Below are 21380 nucleotides of genomic sequence, written 5' to 3' on the forward strand. Positions count from 1 at the left end.
CACGGTTATGGGAGAACTACCAACCCCGTTGCTAACAATAGTTTGTTAGGTTAAAAAAACCTGTGAACAGATTTCCCCTGGAACCTATCGTGGTTAATTCTTGGTGAATTCATCACGATGGACCAATTGATCCTCAGCTATTCCCCAGTGGTACCGACATGGGTAAACCAATGCAAGCACGATTCCCTGTTCATAAAGTAAAAAAATTCTTGTGTTTCGCAATCTAGCTCTTCGTCGGATCAACTTCATAGTACACAGAGCAATGCGCCATCAGCGAAGCTAAACTGTGCCTTTTTTTTCTAAGGATAGGATTTGTCTCTTAGAAAAATGTAGCGTAAATGAAATAGTTAAATATTTTTTTTAATTACAAAATACAAAAAAACTACAACAATCATTATCATATTTAAATTGAGACTAAATAATAAAATATAAATCCGATCAATTGCAAAAAAATATCTAAATACGCTTGCCTGTACGTCATTTTATGCCTAAAATAGGCATTTAGTAAAGTAGAAAAACTAACTAAAGAAGTCTTAATCTTAAAAATAATAAATTGATAGCTAGAGGTAATCAGTAGACATGAATAATATGGATACTGATCCTATATCTATATATTGGGTTACTCTGGACATTAATAGCCGAAAAATGGTCATCATCCATTTCGATATCGCCCATATCGGTCGGATATCTATTTTCGAATTTAATATATTCTGTCTGTTATCTATACTATATATATATTAAGTCTGTTATCTAATATTATTTTCTCGATAACATACTTTTAACATATTTGTAATTGTATCACTATATACAGGTATATATCTGTTTCAATACAGTACATATATATATATATTGAAACAGAGTCAGATAATAAAGGATGAAGATAAACACCATAAACGTAAAATATGATGTAAATGTTTTGTCTTTTTTTTTATTATACTTCAAATGACAAGCAAGTTGACGGTTGACAGCTCATCTGATTGAAAGAGGTAACTGTTGTCAATGATCTCTATGGTACTCATCTTGTGTTACCATTTTTACCATCAATATATATATATATATATATATATATATATATATATATATATATATATATATATTGAAACAGACTTTTTTTTAAATTATTGGTCACCCATTTATTCATACATTTTTTTATACCCAAGAAGTTTGAACTTTGCTTAAATTAATTTGCGTATTAAAAAAAAATCTGCAATAGCTAGTCATACTATTCACTTTCTATCAGCACAGTTAATGTATAATAATAATAAAACAACAAAAAACCAATAGAATTCATTCATTTCTGGTCATAGTGATCAGGACAGTAAAATAAGATAGAAAAAAAATTGACTTTTCTTTAAAATAAAGATAACAAATGTACTACTTATGATATATTTTGTTTCGTATTTTTTTTAGGGCGGCCATAAGTTGAACTATAAGACGTTTCAAGGTTATCCATTCATTACCGGACACCCTGTATACTACCCACCCTAATAATTTTGATGAACCATCATTATTTAACTGTGAATTATACGTAAATGGAACACGAATTAAATTACCATATTAATGAACTATGAATTAGTTGGGGGGAAAGGGATTGTTAGTAATGGAGACTAAAAATCCCATTGCTATCAATATACCCAACCAGGTCGACCTCCTCGCGGTTCCCCCTGGAAACTATCATGATTAATTCCTGTGAATTCATCATGATGGGCTAACTGGCCTGTTTTCATTCTCATCGATCACCCTTCACTGGTGCTCCGCCAGCGTATCCCGTTAGCGTAGGCGGGATTACCATTCCATTTTCATCCACCAAAAAAAAAAACTATGAATTAGTAATGAAGCAAGTAATTACTTAGTAACAACAGATTGTTTCTTCACTTCTGTTGTTCACCTATTCTGACTCAACACTGAAATAAAACGAAATAAAATCAACGAATACACATTAAAAGTACCAATTCAACTATTCCTAGTGCCTATTTAAATATCCTTCATAACTTTGATGTACCATCATTATTTAACTGAGAATTATACGTAAATGGAATACGAATTAAATTACCATATTAATGAACTATGAATTAGTAATGAAGCAAGTAATTACTTAGTAACGACAGATTGTTTAGATAAGTCTTATTTGGAGCGGAAGCGGAAGTGGCACAAATCGTTTAACCCTAGTAGAAATGCCTTCGCCAAATCTGAACCGATTCTGACTTTTTTTTTTTTTTATGTAACTCAAAATGGCAAACAATCTGACGGCCCACCTGATGAAAAGTGATAACCGTCGCCTATAGACATGAGTAGTACCATGGATATAACAGAGTAAATTAATCAAAAGTCGATTGCTTGGGTACCTCTGTCCCATTCGTGTTTCAACCGTGAAGCAGTTGTGTTTGCATGGCTGTGGTTCGGTTTGAAGGGTGGGATATGGCGTGAATTTACTGGGTACAGAGGAATAACACCTGACTCCTCAGGAATGGCAACGCATGGGGGGTTTCATGGGCGAAACAGTATACTCTGTTATGTCCATGGTACTGCTCATGTCTATAGGCGACGGTTACCACTTTCCATCAGGTGGGCCGTCAGCTTGTTTGCCATTCTAAGTTGTATAAAAAAAAATGTTTCAGATCCAGTTCGCTCAAAGCAAATACTCGTAGGTATCCAATAAAAATAAAAATGCAACAATATTTATTTTATTTGAGTGACAAGGCACAATTTGCATAAATAACCATTCTATATGCAACGCTTGCTCCAGTAAGGCTGCCACTCGCTTGTTTATTTACAAATCGTGCAGAGGTACCTATTACGGTCTGGTAAAATTTAAACCCTCCCCAGAACATTGCCAGGGGACGTCTTGTCGACGGCAATGGTGACATTGAGGGACACGCGGCAATTTCACCGTGACAGATTTTAGGACGGGGGTTGTGGTTATTCCATTGTGTGAAAGATTTTCTTGTCCTATTTCCATATTTATAATCCCTTGACTAACTTATTATGATGAGATAGCTTATAAATATTAAGGTATGTTTCATAATTTTTTTTACAGCTTTGGATATCTTCTTTTTGCCCATTTTTAATTACCATTACTTTTATTGTAGTGAATATTATTTTCGAAAATTTTATATATTTAAATCCATATCTTCGGCAGCGTCCCTCTCAAAACATCTCAGAAACCTAACTGCGGTTGCCAATCTACCTGCCAAACATGGCAACTACTGGCAAGACCCTGCAAAGGAGAGGTTTATATTCAGCAGTGGACAATCTATCAACGGTCAGATCACTATAAATCTAAACAATTTTTATTTTAAAATAATATGCACAAAGAACTACCCAAACATTTGTAATTCAGTAAAAGACATATATATATATAGCAACCCTAATGAGAACGAACATCTAAAGACCACATTCGTCGGTCCTCGTATTTTCTTTATGCATGCAACATTTTCTTTTACTTTTTGCTGGCAAATTGAATATACGACAGAATATGGCTTACTTTTATTTCTCTTGCAGCCAGCATTACATAAGATATACGTTAGAATAACTATAAATAATAGTGACCGTATAAAACCTTGATCCGGGTTATATCCGTTCCCCTAAGTGTAGGTAACCGAAACTATGTAAGACACTTTATCTAAAACTCTTAGATTATATAGACAGAGTGTCTCTAATACAAATGCTTCAAGAAAAGCGGGTCAATTTTTTCATACAATTTTACGTGATAAATAGTTATGAATGTTTCCTTTATAATATCTATATTTACTTTGTTTTATAATTTTTGCACCTTTTTAATGCGTTAAAACTCATTTTATTTATTAAATAATACGTCAAGATACATTTTATGTGTAAGTATATAGAACACAGATAAAGAAAACGAGTGAGCTAATTTGACAAAAAGTTGACCCGTTTTTGAGACTCTATGCTCTATCTATGTAATCTAAGCTAGAAAATTGTATGAGTACTTATAATTAACTTATATATTTTGTTAAATACATACCTATATGTAGAACTATGTAAATCCTTATTTATATTATAAATATAAAAGTGAGTTTGTTTGTTACCATATAGCGTTTAAACGGCTTTACCTATCAATATGAAATCTAGTATACACGTACTGTATGAGATAGAAAAGAATATAGACTACTTTCATCCCGGTCAATAAACATATCCCGGTCACGCGGACGAAATCGCGAGTAGAAGCTAATAACCAATGAAAGGGTAAATTTATGAATATGAATGGCAACACATGGGGGGTATCATGGACGAAACAGTATACTCTGTTATGTCCATGCTACTGCTCATGTCTATAGGCGACAGTTACAACTTTCCATCAGGTGGGCCGTCAGCTTGTTTGCCATTCTATGTTGTATAAAAAAAATTAAGAATAATTATGAAAAAAAATTACTAATATTTTATGTTTAATAAACTATTTTTATTTAACCATGCCATCTTAATATATATCTATTATTTTCTAGTTTCCATACATTAGTTTTCATTTTCATTGACTAAGAAATCTAGACAGGGTTTGGTCTAGTACTTTAGTCCACGTTAATTTGTTCAATAATAGCCTTGTGTAATCTCAAATTTCAAGCTATTTCTCTTTCCTTTAGTTTATATTATACTGTTTGTAACACTTACGAAGTGCTACTTAAAAGAAGTCGCGTTATCAATTCTCAGCTAGGCCAATGACTCTTACCTGTTTCTCGATTTTACCAGAATATTTTGGAACACCATCTTTTCATGAAACTAGGAACTAGATGATACCTACTAAAATTTCCAACGTGTTATGTGTACCTATTTCATCACAATTGACACCAGATGGCATCCTAGATTAACAAAGACCTACTTTTAAATATATATAGGTATTAATTTAACTCAGAAAATCATAAGTAAGCACGAATACTTATTATTCCAGTACCTAAATTCTAATAATGTGAATGAAAATAAACAAATTATTCAAACTTAGTAGATAAATTATATCCGCTAGGTGCGCCACCGTCGCATGTAATTGCCGCATGCGTAAAACATTCCTCTAGTTTTCAATGCTCATGAAATTCATGAATGGCGTTCGTTCACAACTGATCGTCTGTAGTAATAAATAAATTCTTATGTTAATGTTAAAAAATGTTAGTTAAAATCTCTTACAATAATAGTGACGAACCAATTAGGTAGTGTTGTGATTTACACGCGGTGAATTTCCCGCCAATTATTGACAATAAAAAATAAACGTAAGTATTACAATGTTTTTTTTAAACAAACTATTTTCGGGTGCAAGAAACCCCTTCTATTCAGTTTAATACACTTAGATAAATGTTTAAAATGTTCAAGCCGATGTAACTATGCGTATAATAATCACAGGCAGTGTATAATTTCCTTGAAAACAAAACTGCGGTAATTTTATCGATTTGACTCTTTCACCCCGATACCTAATAAAGTAACTATAGTACATTGTGAATGGTTTCCATGTGAACATCATTAGAAGGGAACCAATTTTTATGGTTCGAGCGGTGATTTGTCGCCATTGTCATTAAGGTCAAGGATAATGAGGTAGATCGATGGAAGGACACAGGAGAAAATATAATTGCCTACATTTATTGTTACACTTACATAATTTACAGCTGTTTGTGCTTTTTATGTAAATTTTATACTATCTCTATGAAGTACAGGCAATGTCATACTGCCGTGTCCATCTGTGTATTTATTAGTGATGGATCTTATTAAAGTTTTTCCCCATTAATCCAATAATTTTCAGAAATGATTTAAATTGCAACAATATAAACAAAAATAATATTGTCATCTACGATAAAAAGAAAAAAAAACAAATTCTGCAAAACCAGTAATTTTAATTTAAAAAGTAAACTTCTGAACCAATTTTGATAAAATTTCTATAGGACCAATCTCATCTTCCCTCCAGACAAAAACAGTTTTCCAAATCGGTTTAAAACTGACAGAGTTATGAGCTAACAAACTTAAAAAAATACAAAGGAATTGTGAATGAATGATAAATATATTGAATTACATTTTTTTTTATCTGTGATAATGGAATGGTAACCCCACCCGCGCTAACGGGATACGCTAGCGGAGCACCAGTGAAGGCTGATCGATGAGAATGAAAACTGGCCAGTTAGCCCATCATGATGAGTTCAACAGGAATTAACCATGATAGTTTCCAGGGGGAACCGCGAGGAGGTCGACCTGGTTGGGTACATTGCTAGCAATGGAATTCGCAGTCTCCATTACTAACAATCCCTTTCCCCCCTATTGAATTACATTAGGTACATATATCTATGTCTACATAATTTCTACATTTGAGTGAAATAGAGAAGACATCCGCCTATGTTAATGATATACAATAAGGGCACTAATGCAAAGCGGAAATCACGGAAAGGATAAAATCAATTGACCTATTGTGGGGCAATACACTAAACACGATAGTTTCCAAGGAGGGCCACATAATAATCGACCTGACAAAGTAAATAGTACTGACGACTAACGTCCCCATTAGGTACTATCAATTGTACCCCCTTTATATGTATAGTTACCACTACCCACTTACACCTTTGTCCGTATTTCGATGCACCTTCAATCAGGATTTACTCGTGACTATTTTCTATGTACCCCTGTAAATTACAATAATAATATTATAATAAATATATAAAAAGTGATGCAGGTAATTGATAGCCCAACAAGATACAAAGTGGTAACCTATTACCAAAACTATTCATTCATTCATATCAACCGTCTACTGTCCACTGCCAAACATAGGCCTCACCCAAAAGGAGGGTTTTACCAATAGTTGCCACGCTTGGCAAGCGGATTAGTAACTGCAGTAAGGCTTTGGTGGTGTTTTAAGACGGTGACTGCTGCCTATTACTCGACTATTAAGTTCCTTAATCGTCTCTTACGACACCCATGGGAATGACCATTTATTATTTTTATTTGAAATTTGAACTATAGTTCAAATAGATATATCAGGCGAATTTTTGTACTCGTTCTTGCCAACAAACGCCACAGCCTTAACCCTTTACTGGTCTTAATATTTAATGTGTATTTCTATTTCTAAATACCCAAAATAACAAATCAGCATATTCCAGCAACAAACATGTCGAGTAGTCCGTTTCCATACACTTGCGAACTATGCGGCGCCGAAGGTCTGACAGACGAGGGAATGCGCTCCCACACGCTAGAGGCGCACGTAGCTGGAAGGCCAGACTGTCCGTTCTGCGACTGTGCTGTCCCCCAACCACAGCTGGTGGGGCACGTGCAAAGGGCACACCTCCATTACTTAACACCGGAGAGAGAGCTGATGGCGTTCATTGATGATCAAAGTCCCAGGTAATCATAATATCTCAGATAAATCTATACCTATAAAACGTGACATTCCATCCGAACCCAGCGGTAGAATTATAGAAAAATGACCATCGATTGATTGAGAAGAGCTTGTATATAAGCCAAGATAATGTTTATTCTAAACATTATAAATAGGGAATTTCTTAAAATAATAAGATTTTTTTTAAATTAGAAATTATTAGCACACTATCTGACTGCAAATGCATCAGAATGCAAGTAATATACATTGTCTTTATATAAATGTTAACTACACAAACTGTAGAAGGAAGATATGAGAGGTGCCATAACCTGCATTCGTAAAGCTGTTATTTCCCCTCTTTAGGTATTAGGAATACATGATATATATCTGCCATTGTAGACTAAACGGCGGATAAAAACTACCCCGGATTCAATCCATCACTCACACATTTCTTTGGAATTATTTTAAATTTACTTCGTGAGGCTTTAAAATAATTCCAAAGAAATGTGCTTTCAAGGCTAAAATAAAAATATTATACATCAATTAAATTTTGTATACAACACCTAAACCTCAACGTCTCTTTACATCTGGCCCTCTAAACAAGTCATAAACCAATCCAACAATGGAATCTTTGTGGTCAGCACTCACATAAGAAGAAACAAGACAGCGCACTTTGGCGCCGTTGACGACATTCTATCTCATGAACACGCTAGCGAAAACCATTCCATGAATTAGCTTGCCATTTATTTAAGCGGGTAGGTGGAAATCTGTGAGGTTGTGGCCAAAAGAATTACGAATGGGGTTTATGACAATTGTTTAAAAAAAATATATATATATATGATCTTATAAACTTCCTGATATCCGAATGAATAAAACAGCAAACTCGTCCATGACTCAGGAGTTCAAGGAGTTCAAGAGATTTGATCAGCATTACAAATAAGATAGCTGTTACATACTTTCAGAGTGAAGTGACGGGTTGATAATACTTGTTAAGTAACTAACTTAGAAAAGTAACATAGTGGAATGGAACGCTCGGCTAGGTTTTAATTTCATTAAAGTCAAGTCTTTAGTAAGTATACTCTCTGCTTCAATTCATTTGTATAAGTAGATACTTACATTGTATTGAGTGTAGGTTTACATTAGGACTAATTACAATTTGTAGTTTATCAAGATATTTTATGTTAAACTTGTTGTTTTTGTAAGTTGCCGAATTTTCCAACAAAATTTTATGGTTACAATCTAATATGAAAGCGAAATATAAATTAACAAAAGTAAGCAGACTTAAAATTTTCTATCAACAATAAGAACATTCAGAGTATACTAATGACATTATGCCTATGACCGCTCGCCTGTTGTTTTATCTTACTCTGTTATTGGTAAGTAAAAACCATAGACACATTTAAATAGAGGCCGGGTAGGCCATGCTTACTCCAGAATCACATAGTGCCGATCTCAGGATTCGAGCATAGCTTAGCAAAGACATCTGAAAGTGCATATGCACGTATTTTAAGAGACTAAATCATCACTAAAAAATAATCTTAAGTATACCAATGAATAAGACCAGATTATCGTGACAAGTTCGCTAAAAACTATAAAGATTTCTTGGATGGGGAAAGTTGTATAGTGCTAGCAATAAGGCTGCTGTTAGTCCCTATTCCTAATAATCACTTCTCCAATTTGAGTATATAAACAATATTGATAATTTTCAGCTTCGATGAGGACTCTAAAATGACTACAACAGACAGCTGTAGCTACAACACCCCAGGTTCAATTAACGGTTGGCATAGCCCTGACACATCTTCATCCTTCCACAATGGAGCCATCTCCAAAAACACATACCACAATGGATACCAAGACAAAGAAGGGTATAGAAATGACAGAGACGATGATAGATGTACGCGGTCCCCAAAAAATATAAATCTTGCTAACGGCTTAAAAAATATAAATATCAGCAATGGTATAATTCCAAAGAAGATTCAAAGTAGACAGAGTTCTCACGACGGTGATGTCATAAATGGACTTGAGAAAAAAGGTTAGCCAATTTTTAATCAATATTTTTCTAAGACAGTTTTATATATATAAACATTCCTAATAAAAAGGAGACTATTATGATTTCAGGTATACATTCGAGTCCAAGCCACCATAATAGTGGAAGTTACGAAGGTTCTCCTAATAAAAATAAGGTATTTAGTTTTCCACCTAACTACTGTTACTAATATGTTTACAATTATATGAAAAATTAGTAAATGTACAATTTTCGTTTTCAGTTAATAATGGCAAGTGCAGGCCAAGGATCTCCTTTACGATCGCAACTAGCTTTAAAACTGAAACCCAACACACCTAAAAAAACAGCACCTACTCCAAGTCCAACAGTGCAGGTACCTATATGAGAGACAGTAATATATTACATACGCAATTTTCTCTTATTTTAACAGTCTACCTATGCCAACAATGTATTTTATATAGCTGTAAGGGTATATTGCCTTGCTACGTCTTACGTAATAAAAAAATATTAAATTGCTTTTTTTTTTTCTAAATTGACAGTTGACTGACACGAATATCAGTTAAGTTTCAAAACAAATGGAAAAAAAAGGCGGGAAACTCGAATAAGAACAAGCGGGTTTTTTAAATTTTTTTTATTAATTTATTAAAACTATCTCTATCAATTCTTATTATTGAATAAAATATTATATTTTCACTAAATTCAGCGACAGTAATATAATTAGCATTCATGGGGAAGCGCAGTTGTAGAAAAAGGAAAAAAAAAGATGACGATTCAGGTGATGTAGACCATGAACCTTGTAATGACAAGGATATATATTCGGAAGATACTTCTACTGACTCAGAATCTGAAATTGATAAGGCCGATAAGTATAAACCTTACTACGTCACAGATTATATTAGAAGATATCCCGAGGAATCCCCTGGGACAGAATTTGTTGTCTTTGTAGAATCCTCAGATAGTCAGAAAACCATTGGATCCAGAGACTTGCTCTCACTCTCCTCCTGTTTAAAACGATTTAATAAAGGGGTAACTTATCTTAGATCTATAAATAAATTCAAAATCGGAGTATACTTTCAAAAGCCAGACTTAGCCAATGCTTTTTTAAATAATAAAACTTTTTTAAATGACTACCATTTTAAGGCCAGTATTCCTGCTTCTTCAACAGAAGTTACAGGCGTTATTAGAAATGTACCTACAAATATATCTAATAAAAAAATATATACTATGATATCGAGTTCTAAGAAAATTATTGCTATTAAAAGAATTTTAAGAAAAAATACCTTGACTCATGGATATGTGTTACAGCCAACTCTAACCGTGACAATTACTTTTGCTGCATCTGTATTACCTGAATATCTGGATATTGGAGGTTGGCGCCACAATGTCACTCCATATATACCACCAGTTAAACAATGCTACCGGTGCTTGAGGTATGGACATTTAGCTAAATTCTGTAAGAATTCTGAGCGTTGCAGCATCTGCAAAGGTGAGCATAATTATAAAACTTGTACAACTGGAATGGAAAACGCTATTTGTGTACACTGCAATGGAAATCACACAAGTGTATCACCGCAATGCCCTGTTAAACAAAAGAAAATTGCTGAAAATAGATCTAAATTCAGACCTGCTTCTTTTGGAGATGTACTTAGCACTGAAATATTTCCTAAACTGGGTAACAAACCTAAAAAAAATGTAGACCTAATTTCAATTCTAAATTCTGATAACAAGAGTTTATCACTTTTAATAGAAAGCATAATCAAACTTATTTCACTACATAACACAAAGAACACATCTATTAACACTAAAAGTGTTTTGAATGTGTTATATGATACTTTTGGTAATAGACCTATTTCACAAAATTCAATCGAGACCAATTAACTATCATACAGTGGAACGCTCAGAGCCTACTGAGCAATCGACATATTTTTACACAATTTTTAAATGAACATCATATTCACATTGCTCTCATCTCAGAAACTTGGCTAAAACCACATTACAAATTAAAAATTAAAGATTATTGTATAGAACGAAATGATTGTGGTAATAACCACAATGGAGTAGCGATTATTATACATAATAGTATTAGATATAAAAAACTTCACTCTTTTTTCGACAATTCTTTGCAAACTATAGCTATTAGTATTGAAGTTAATAATTCTTGGTATTCAGTTGCCAGTATTTACTGTCCTACCAATAGTACACCTAGTTTTACTAAAGCCAAATTTAAGTTCTTTTTGGAGTCTCTTCCTAAACCCACTATCATATCTGGAGATTTAAATGCACATCATACTATGTGGGGTTGTACCCCCACTAATACAAGAGGTAAAGACATTCTTGATTGTTTAGATGAATGTAATTTGGTACTATTAAATGATAAGCAAGTTACTACTGTTGGCTCTCATATTTGGAGACCCAATGGCCTTGATTTAACTATGGTATCCCCATCCATATCATTAAAATGCGAGTGGTCGGTTCATGATGATCCGTTAGGAAGTTATCACCTGCCGACTTTTACTAAAATAAACACAAAGAACTCTTCATCAACTCCGTCAGGTGAACAACATGCTCCTATAGATGAAGTTAATAAACTTTTGTTAAATCGTATAAACCTACGTCTCGTTAATTGGGATCTTTATTCTGAAACTGTTAATCGATTACTTTTGGATTTCGAGTATGATGTCAATGAACCCTTAAACAATTACAATAGGTTCTGTAAAATTATTTTGACAGCTGTGGAACGTTCCGTTCCACGTAGGAACTTATCAAATAGCGGTGCAAATACTTCAAAGAGGCACAAACATATTGCAGTGCCTTGGTGGAATAACAGGTGTGCGACAGCTGTCAATGATAGTAAAGCGGCTTACCTTAGGTTTAAACAAAATCCAACTCTCGATAATTACATAAATTTTAAAAGAGTTCAAGCTGTTAAAAAGTTAGTAATTAAGCAAGTAAGACAACAGGGGTGGCAGGAATTTTGTTCCAAATTTAATAGATTAACACCAATTTCCACTGTTTGGCAAAATATGAGAAAATTAAATTCAAAACATCGTCAAAATCATTTTAAAGATATATCATGGGTCAATGATTTTTTACGCAAATATACTCCTGATTTTGTACACTCATCTTTTGATGACAAACAGTTTAATTCTGTTAATTCATGCCCAAAATTTCTCACTGACCCATTCTCAATTGATGAAATATCCAGTGCAGTAAAATCTAGAAAAGATACAGCTAGTGGCCTTGATCGCTTAACATACAATATGTTTCGATTGCTGAATAAAATAAACCTTACTAAACTCTTACAAATTTTTAACGATTTATGGAAGGACTGTATTATCCCACCAGAATGGAAAATGGATTGTTTGATTCCAGTAATTAAACCCGGTAAAGATCCTACAAATTTCGACTCCTATAGACCTATAACATTGACGTCCTGTGCAGGCAAATTATTCAAACAATTAATTAAACAGCGTTTAGAGTTCTTTATTGAAAGTAATAGTATATTACCATCGAATCAATTTGGTTTTCGCCGTGGATATTCAGCGCGCGAAAGTTTAGCGAACTTCTATGTCGACCTTAGTACTGCTTTGAATAACGATGAATATGTTCTATCTGTTTTTTTAGATGTCGTAGGAGCTTTTAACAATGTAAATTTAACAGTTCTATCTTCGATTTTATCCTCATTTCTTCCAATGAAACTTATCGAATGGATTTATAATTTTCTTAGTAATAGAGAAGTGTATGTTAAAGTAAATAGTAAATTAATAGGACCTAGGTTAAGCTCTAAAGGAGTATGTCAAGGTGGTATTCTAAGCCCGCTACTATATATTTTATATATCTATAAACTTAATTCAATTTTAGGAAACAGTGTGAACAACTTGCAATTTGCCGATGATTTATTAATTTATATAAAAGGAAAGAATATTATTGATATGCAATTAGTGTTAAATGAGTCATTAAAAAGACTTGAGAAATATTTTTCTCTTCTTTCCCTCGATATTAGTTTAACCAAAAGTAAAGTAGTTGTTTTTCATCAAGTTCATAAATATGTTCCATTAATGAATATTATATATAATAATCAAACTCTTCCAACAGACTGTAGCGTTAAATTTCTGGGGGTAATTTTTCATCAAAATTTAAAATGGGATCTATACGTTGATTGCTTAGTAGATCGTGCTTTAAGAGCCACTAATATAATAAGATCTGTAATTGGTCGTAACTGGGGAGCTGATCCTAAAATTATCCTTTTACTTTACAAATCTCTTGTTAGAAGTAATTTTGATTACGCTTTCTTTTGTTATGCCTCAGAACATAAATTAGTAGAAAAACTCGAAAAAATTCAAAATATGAATTTAAGACTTATTTTAGGTGCTATGTATACTTCTCCAATTATCTCAATGCAAGTAGAATGTAATTTGCCTCCTATCCTTCTTCGTTTCGAATACCTAAAACTCAAATTTCTCTTCAAAGTTTTTTCAGTTTCCAATAACCCACTCATACTCAAATTATTAAATTGCCCCATTTCTATGTTTTTGAATAAAACTATTGTCAATGATTTGAATTTACGAGATGAATATAACATCTATAGTAGTAAGATACTTCCTTGTTATAATGGCCTTTATGAGAGTAAGTTCTGTAAAATCAAAATTGTTATACGTAAAGACATAAAAGAAAAGCACGATATGTATGAGACTTTATCAGAATTTATTGACTACAGGCAGATATATACAGATGGTTCCAAAAATGCACTTAGCACTTCAGTGGCTTTTTACGATTTGTCAAATAGATTTGGTCACGGTTATAAAATTTCAACTTTGGCTAGTATTTACACAGCAGAAGCAAAAGCTATATTTTTAGCATTAGAATACATAGAAAAACAGGTACTATATTCGAAATGGATTATAATTACAGATAGTATGAGTGTTCTTATGGCATTAAAAAATAACACATTCATTTCATCATCAAACTACTTAATTCAAGAAATTCGTAATAAATATTATCATCTCTGTACTATATATGGAAAAGATATTATCTTCATCTGGACCCCTTCACATATTGGAGTGTTTGGGAATGAAGAAGTAGACACTTTGGCTAAAATTATTAATTCAAGTGCTGCTCGTGTTCAAGATTTACCCCTTTGTTACTCAGATTGTAGTATTGGAATACATAAAATCGTTACAACTAAATGGGAGGAGCATTGGACTCAAATATTACAGACTAAAGGCAAATGGTACCGCAAAATTAATTGGCGTATTGGAAAACCGTGGTTCTGCAAAGGAAAGGACACAAACAGAAAATTTTACACCAATATTTGTAGATTACGAATCGGCCACGGACATTTCAACGAACACCTGCACCGAATGGGCATGATCGCTTCCCCATCATGCACATGGTGTAACTCAAATACAGCCCAAACTCTACATCACCTTTTTTTTTGATTGCTCTGAATTTGTCATTCAAAGACACATTATGTTTGACGAACTTAGGATTATCTTCAAAAAACCCGAAAATATCCCGCACTCAATCCCGATTCTCTTAAGATTTCCTTCTTGTTTCAAAGCTATTTTCACTTATATTACTACAACATTCAAGGAGCTATAAGAATACTTTTATTGAATTGCAAGACAATGATTTTTTATAATTATTTATTTTTAATTTGATAAATCCACTGGTTTAAGAAAACTCAAGAAAAGATATTTATGAAAATGTACTTACCGGATTTGACAAATGAAATATTGAAGATTATGACAATAATTGAAGCGACATTAGAAAAATAAAATTCCAGACAAATTATCTTTTTGAAGACTAGGCAGCATGGTCTCCGACCTTAGCCTGTTCCAAACGGAACAAACGTACTAAAAAAAAAAAAAAATCAAAACAAATGGTTTTTCACCCGCCAAAAGATATTTTCAAAGATTTAATTTATATTTTTAAACCTTACATATTATTAACAATAAAATTACTTGATACGTTTTCAGTGTCTCTTATGTGATTTCACATCAACATGTCCAAGAAAATTGGAAGAGCACATAAACCGCGCACATTTCGATCTTACATCTCCATCTGTGATTGGAAATGCTAATGCTAACACGGACAACCCTACCCTGGGAGTTACTAATCCCACATTGACTTTAGAGAACCCAACGTTGGCATTGAGTGCCATGGCGATGTCACCAGGGCCCCATAGTTCATCTTACCAGTGCCCTATATGTGACAAAGAATTTACCAACTGTTCTGAAGTCGAAGTGCATGTCAATGTTGAACATCGGGATATCCTCAGTCCACAGAAAACTGTAAGTATTGAAAACGCAGAGATTAATTGAATCTTTGTTTTTTATACATTTTACTTAATTTATTTACATTAATAGAAGCAATTCTTAAATTCCATTCTCTATTTTTAAGACTACAATTACAATTAGACATTACAGCAAAACTATAAATCTATAGACTTATCTATGGGTATTAACTTTACCAAAAAGGGACTATGCAAAAGTTGACTGTCTTAGCACCTCTACCACTTATATTTCTACTTTTTATCTTTAATTTTAATATTATATTAAAATTAAATATTTTATATAATGTCATACTGTGGCCATGATGTGGTGTGTGGTCCATTTGAAATGTCGGCAATGAAGAAACCGGTATGTTGTAATAATGACCTGCAAATTTTTCATAGCATTAAGTCCTGACAATTTATTTAAATAATAATGAATTATTGATATATTAGAAATTAATAATTAATATTATGTTTCTTAAAATTTTATAGTTAAAAAAGTCAAATAACAGCAGAATTGTTTGTAATTACTACCTACACTATTATAATAAAATTGTGATTAGACAATCTCTACATTGGAGATATAGATGCCAAACAATATTTTTTGAAAAATTTATCTTTTTGGCTGTGTTTGTTCTGACATCATGCTAAAACTACTGCACCAAATTGGATGTTTTTCTCATAATTGTATTCCTGATTGTCTAACTTAAAAACTGGTCTATATTTTGTCTTTTTTTTTTTATACAACTTAGAATGGCAAACAAGCTGACAGCCCACCTGATGGAAAGTGGTAACCATCTCCTATAGACATGAGCAGTACCATGAACATAACAGAGTATACTGTTTCGCCCATGATACCCCCCATGCGTTGCCATTCTTGAGGACTCAGGTGTTATTCCTCTGTACTCTGTAAATTCACGCCATATCCCACCCTTCAAACCGAAACACAGTCATGCAAACACAACTGCTTCACGGTTGAAACACGAATGGGACAGAGGTACCCAAGCAATCAACTTTTGTACAAAGTCTCCCTCTGGTGTCTTGAGACACTATCTAAAAGTGATTTATTTAGCTGGTTTTCCTACTTCTAAATTCAATATGTGTGAAGTAGCAGTTAATAAGCTAGTTATTCATGCGGTTGTTCTCTCAATTTTAGGACCAAGTGGACAATGCCTCCTGTGAGGATGTGGTGATGATGGAGGAGAGCCCAGTCAGCAATTGTCCAGTTTGCTGTCAGCCCCTGCCATTGTCACAGCATGAGTTGGTATGACAATGACCCTAACATATTTATCTACAAAAAAAATGTTAGAATGTTTAAATATATGATGAAATATTTATTCTCAGTCATAGAGTAAAATTTCATATATTATATAATTTTTAAAAGATACTTGGTTGAGATTGGAAGCAAAACTATTTTAATTGTCATAATAATCATACAGGTACCCACGTTAATTGACTTGAATCAAATTACCCATTATTTTCATACATAACAATTTTTTATGTGACACAGGCAAAACTGTGAAAGACATTTACTTGACCTACATTTATGCACTATGGAACCCCTTTCTGGTATTATAGTTTGCTTCTGGTTCAAATTCTTAGAATGCCTCTGTAACCTTTTAATTTGTGGCCTATTTTTATGTACATTGATAATTTTTATTGCATTTTAGATTCAACACATAGAGGAGCATTTCGAGCGAGGCGAAGAAGGTGCATCATCTCTCACTGCAGCTGAACGAGAAGCACAACGAAATAGGGAGGAACATGAATTTCAGCTACTGAGAGTGAGGATACATGATTACTTCTTTCTCTTTTATTCCACTTAGAGGTAGAGTAACACTTTCTCCATCCAGAGTACTGGATTCTACAAAATATGTGGATATTGTGGACATTTAAAAATATAGATGTCAGTTATTAATTCTTTCTTTGCTACTGATACTGCTTCCATCAAAAATACTATTATTTCCCATATTAAATTAAATATAAATACACAAACATACTACTATTTTACAAAAGAAATAGTGTGTTATAAGTAAATACCAGTACTCAGTGGCGTAACTATACCATTTGGGGCCTGTGGCAAATTCTTTTGATGGAGCCTTATCATTTATTTTCAAGTATTCTAATTCTGAGCTCGCGGCCTCTTGAGCCGGGGCCCTTTTGGGTCGGGGGCCTGTGGCATTTTGCCAGCCCTGCCACCCTATTGTTACGCCACTGCTAGTACTACTTCTAAATACAATTTGCAGGCCCAGTACGGCATGGAGGAGGAGGACGAGGAGGGCTACACGAGCCGCGCGAGCAACAGCCTTAAGCGCGCCGTGTACAGCGGCGCGCTGTCCGTGGCCGGCTACTACGAGCGCAGCGTCGGCCTGCGCCGCGCCTCCGCCGCCGGCCGCGATGCAGGCGCCTCACGCACCGACGGTACGTACCGCTCACCCGCCCCCCGCCAAAAATGCCAACAATTATGCGCCACTCACTCGCCCTTCTCGGATACCGACGGTACGTACCGCTCACCCGGCCCCCGGCTAGGGATTCGGACGGTACATATCGCTCACCCACTCTCCGCCTCGGATACCAACGGTACGTACCGTTTACCCGCCCCCAGCCTCGGAAACTGACGGTACGTACCGTTCACTCGCCTTCCTTCTCGGATACCAACAGTACGTACCGCTCATCGCTTCCGCCTCGCGCACCGACGGTACGTAACGCGCCTCGCCCTCATTCTTTGTTCTTAACCAATATACTCTTACATATATAAACATATGGGTATGTATTTTATATGCTTCATATTATATTTATTGTGTTTAAGATACAGGCCAGGCCTAGTTTAGACACTAGTGTGTTGGGCATAATCTTACATTTTATACTTATATATTTTACTTTGAAGTAATTTCGAAGTGAAATATATAAATATAAAATATTTTTATTTGCAATAAATCTTTATCATCATTATTATTTATTTGTTAATGTTTTTTTTTTTTTTGCAGGAATTTTAGAAAGGATAGCTCAACTAAATGCTCAGAATCCAAGTATAGTGAAGACTTACTTATGTAGCGGAGTGGACCACTACGCGAGCACTTACGGCGACAGGGGATGGGGCTGCGGGTACAGGTAAGAGATAAAAGTACATATAATAGGAAACTAAAATATAGATATAATGTAATGTAAGAAAGACTCCGTTTTCCGCACTTAGCCTCTCATTTGGGCCGTTGTGCGTGTGAGTCGTGGCTAGTACAGCCAACCTAGCTCCGCCCAGAAGCGCAGAAGCTTCCTGGGTTCTTCACAGGCTTCATGGAGCGACCTCACCGTTCCGAGGATTTCTAAACGTTGATGGGCCACAGCCTCACATTCCAGGATTACGTGAGCAGCCGTTTCTTCAGCGTCGAAACAGCCTCGACATAGAGGGCTGTCTGTGGCTCCTATTGTGTATAAATGTTTGTTTAATGGACAATGACCCGTTATTGTCCCTATCATTATTTTGAGGTTTTTTCTATCTATATAGATATTGGATATGGATAAATATAGATATTGGAATAGTACTGTTATCATTCCACTATCTACATATTGCTTTTTAATATTGGATAAGTTATATTTAATATGTCCATTGATGAGCCAATATATAATTATTACTACAATATGTAAATATTGCTACATATACATTTTTTTTTATGGGTGAAAATGGTATGGTGACCCCGCCTGCGCTAACGGGATAAGCTAGCGGGGCATCAATGAAGGGTGATAGATGAGAATGAAAACAGGCCAGTTAGCCCATCATGATGAATTCATCAGGAATTAACCATGATAGTTTCCAGGGGGTACCGCGAGGAGCTCGACCTGGTTGGGTATATTGCTAGCAATGGGATTCTCAGTCTCCATTACTAACAATCCCTTTCCCCCCACATATACCTATTACCCACCTATAGTCTATATACCCTTTTTTAACATGAATGCCACATAAAAGTTAAGTAAATTGGAGCCACACATTGCCTGGAACATCCATAAAAGATGGCTGTTTTGTACGTAACTATAGCATACATATGTATGTATACATGGCTATAATTCAATATGGCTAGGATATTAGTAATGTTTAAATTTGCCGGCAGAAACATGCAAATGGTGCTGTCTTCGCTGCTGAAGAATCCCGAGTACGCGTCGCTGCTGAGCGGCGTGGTGGAGTGTGACTGCGTGCCGTCCATACCGCGCCTACAACTGCTCGTCGAGAGCGCCTGGAAGATGGGCTTCGACACGCAGGTAAACTGTGACTTATCTATCAAGTGCAGAAAAGTTAGTGCATTATCAACATATGCTTGTCATACACCAGAGGGAGACTGTACAAAAGTCGATTCCTTGGGTACCTCTATCCCATTCATGTTTCAACCGCGAAGCAGTTGTTTGCATGGGTGTTTCGGTTTGAAATGTGGGATATGGCGTGAATTTACTAGGTACAGAGGAATAATACCTGAGTCCTCAGGAATGGCAATGCATAGGGGGTATCATGGGCGAAACAGTATACTCTGTTATGTCCATGGTACTGCTCATGTCTTTAGGCGACGATTACCACTTTCCATCAGGTGGGCCGTCAGCTTGTTTGCCATTCTAAGTTGTATAAAAAAAATGTGGTACAGTGACTTATTTATTTATAAAAGATATACACCAACAATATCTTAACAATAATTAAACAGACTAGGTACAATGCTATAAATAAGTTTCTTCACGGTTGAAACACGAATGGGACAGAGGTACCCAAACAATCGACTTTTGGTCAAAGTCACCACATTTCCATTAACTTAAATTTAGAGAAATTTCGCCTCAGAATAGATATCATTGACCATAAATTTATCATTTTTTTTTTTTTAATATTATCTAGCAAGTGGAAATCGAGTATTTTCTGACTCGCATAAAGCTCACTTGAATGATCTACAATTGTTACAGGGCTCAGAACAATTAGGGTCCAAATTGTACAATACTAGAAAATGGATTGGTGCCTGCGAAGTGGTCACCGTACTGTCGTCGCTTAGGATAAGGTATGATTGAATATACTAGTTTTTAACCGCGACTCCGTCCACATGACTAGGATACGTTCGCTGACCGAGAAAAGTAGTCTATGTCCTTCATTCCATTTAAAAGATGTTCTACTAGATAACTAAACCATTAACTATAGAATAATTACGCATAAATCTACTATTAAATACATTAATTACACTTCATATTTTACTTCTTAATTTTCAAATTCCAAAATTTGCCATCAAAATTCAAATTTTTAATGACAGCTTAATAAGAATAACATAAATGTTGAATTTTTTTAAAGTTGACAGATAATTGCATTGTTGGCATACTTCGTTGCGAACGCTCTCGACGCTACATTCATTGTTGTCGTCAGGTGTCAGCTAATAGACTTCCACAAGCCGACGGGCGCGGACGGCAGCCACCCCGCGCTGTTCGACTGGGTGCTGCGCTACTTCGAGAACGACCCAAACGGCTTCAAGGCCCCGCTCTATCTGCAGCACCAAGGTATCCCACCATGGTACCGTAGTGACACACATATTGCTCCATGCTATTTGTGTTCATGCCCGGAGAGTTCTTTTTCAACCGACTTAAAAAAAAGATGTTATTATTCCGGTTGTATTTTGTTTGTTTGTTACTTGTCACAACAACTACGTCAGATCTAAACGAATTTAGAAAATTTTGCTTTTTTTATCTGAAAGATATTATATTTACAGATTGGTTTCATAGACATTTTATCAAAATTAATTTAGTAGTTTTGTTTTTAGAATAAGAATAATTTATTTGCTCGAAATGTGGTA

At 34.7% G+C, this 21380-nt stretch overlaps 1 protein-coding gene across 1 annotated transcript in view; it reads left to right on the forward strand.

The window, feature by feature from the left end:
* The first annotated feature begins 4771 nt into the window (after positions 1-4771).
* The window catches only part of LOC113519320 (zinc finger-containing ubiquitin peptidase 1-like), a 31335-nt gene continuing 14726 nt past the window's right edge, over positions 4772-21380 (forward strand). Inside the window, exons 1-13 of the mRNA XM_052895199.1 lie at positions 4772-5216; positions 7083-7323; positions 9007-9329; positions 9416-9480; positions 9565-9675; positions 15281-15595; positions 16733-16840; positions 17247-17360; positions 17823-17997; positions 18564-18687; positions 19680-19827; positions 20509-20600; positions 20957-21087. Coding sequence (XP_052751159.1) covers positions 7091-7323; positions 9007-9329; positions 9416-9480; positions 9565-9675; positions 15281-15595; positions 16733-16840; positions 17247-17360; positions 17823-17997; positions 18564-18687; positions 19680-19827; positions 20509-20600; positions 20957-21087 — 1939 coding nt within the window. The 5' untranslated portion in view covers positions 4772-5216; positions 7083-7090. The remainder of the gene's footprint in view (positions 5217-7082; positions 7324-9006; positions 9330-9415; positions 9481-9564; positions 9676-15280; positions 15596-16732; positions 16841-17246; positions 17361-17822; positions 17998-18563; positions 18688-19679; positions 19828-20508; positions 20601-20956; positions 21088-21380) is intronic.

Source organism: Galleria mellonella, unplaced genomic scaffold (genome assembly GCF_026898425.1).
Source record: "Galleria mellonella isolate WM207_F2 unplaced genomic scaffold, CSIRO_AGI_GalMel_v1 utg266, whole genome shotgun sequence".
Taxonomy (NCBI): domain Eukaryota; kingdom Metazoa; phylum Arthropoda; class Insecta; order Lepidoptera; family Pyralidae; genus Galleria; species Galleria mellonella.